The sequence below is a fragment of the Amphimedon queenslandica genome, unplaced genomic scaffold (genome assembly GCF_000090795.2).
Source record: "Amphimedon queenslandica unplaced genomic scaffold, v1.1 AMPQUscaffold_5456_Cont22575, whole genome shotgun sequence".
NCBI classification, from domain to species: domain Eukaryota; kingdom Metazoa; phylum Porifera; class Demospongiae; order Haplosclerida; family Niphatidae; genus Amphimedon; species Amphimedon queenslandica.
In genome coordinates, this window is record NW_003554242.1 from 1 (window position 1) to 1681 (window position 1681).

A 1681-nucleotide genomic window follows, 5' to 3' on the forward strand; every position below is an offset into this window, starting at 1 on the left:
TCTCAATCTGGTGATACAAGTCTAGATATAAGTGTACACTGGCCAGAGACTAATATTGGAGTGGAAGCAATAGTTGATTGTCCATGTGGTGACAATGATACATCATCAAGTGGTAGTGAATTAAAAGCTTTCAGATACTGTGGAGGGGATTTTACTAATGGAGCTCTCTGGACTACAATTGATGTATCACAATGTAACTTCAGTGATTTAGCGCGTAAAATATGTAACTTACGAAATGTAAGACAAACTAATACTACAATATAAAAAGTAGATATGACATATTTTGATAGCTTCCAGTAGATGAGAAAGTTCAGCAGCTAGAAGAGCTGACAAGTAATACACAGGAATTAAAATCTACTGAAGTGACTGCAAGTGTTAGTATTTTAGTGACTGCTACTGAAGACGTCTCTGGAAATATAACAGTAATTTATATAATTATAATAATTAACATAAAGCACATTATATTTCCAGCTGACATCAACATTTTTGGAAGTGGTGGACAACATTTTAGTAGTCAATCAGGAGGTTTTAGAAGAAAGTCAGAAATCATCAAACACATCAGCAAAGTTAGTTCACATCATAAATAAGGAATTACATGAAAATTGAATTATACATTATAGATTATTGGAAGCTATTGAATCCGTTGCGGAGAATATTCCAATCACTAACTCATCAGAACCAGTAGTTATTGCACAAACATCATTTGCTGTGTCGATACAACAGGTTGATCTTGATGACTTTGAAGAAAGTGGTCAAAACTTTAGTGTAGTCATCAACAACACATCAAAAGGAAACTTAAGCTCTGAAAGTTTATCTTTTGGAAAGCCAATTAGCTCACCAACAGCTTCAATTAGTTTACCAAAAAGTTTATTCAATGCTGTCCCACACTTTATCAATAATACTAGAATCACTAACTTAGTCTTTTTAAGTGAATCCGTGTTCTTAAGACGAAACTTTAGCTACTTGAAAGTAAGTAGTATCATTGTATCTGCAAGTGTTGTAGGAGCAGGAACTATTAGAGGAATCAAACCACCAGTGGATCTCAGTTTCCAGTTAGATCCCGTTAGTGATGTGTACAGATATTACATTGGATTCTAAATTTGTTTTATACAGAACAGCAATGGTACAAATCCACAATGTACATTCTGGAATCAATCATTTGATGGTATAAAAACTAATATTACAATAAATATTATGCTACATTGTCAGGTGGATATGGTGATTGGTCAAGTGAAGGTTGTAACACAAGCAGTAATGATTCACAAGTTATGTGCCAGTGTGATCACTTAACAAGTTTTGCTATACTACTGGTAAGTATATTATTAATAATTTGTCACAACATCACTTATAATCATATTAGGATGCATCTCCAATTATTGAGCCAACAGAGAGAACAGGGTTGACATTGTTCTTAGACTCTATCACATATATTGGGATTGTAATATCTCTTGTTTGTCTCACTATCACCGTAACAACTTACTTATCAAGCAAGTTAGTGGCTAAAACAAGTGGATAGCAATAGTAACAATGACTATTTATTTATTATCTTCTGTCATAGGAAACTACGCACATCAGATCATGGTCAACTTCTCCTTAACTTATGTTTTGCATTAATGGGCCTATATATATCATTTATTGCTGCATTGCACAGTAGACATGCTGAATCCTTCTGTCTCTTTTT

The 1681-nt window shown here is 33.7% G+C and overlaps 1 protein-coding gene across 1 annotated transcript; it reads left to right on the plus strand.

Annotated features, from left to right (window-relative positions):
• Window positions 1–3: 3 nt before the first annotated feature.
• Window positions 4–1671, plus strand: LOC109592365 (adhesion G-protein coupled receptor G6-like; the record flags this gene model as incomplete). Its single annotated transcript, XM_020007828.1, has 8 exons — window positions 4–237; window positions 291–422; window positions 472–566; window positions 621–1062; window positions 1114–1165; window positions 1210–1310; window positions 1361–1491; window positions 1559–1671. Coding segments are annotated over 8 exons (1300 nt in total), but the record flags the coding sequence as incomplete, so codon positions are not given.
• Between the last annotated feature and the right edge of the window lie 10 nt (window positions 1672–1681).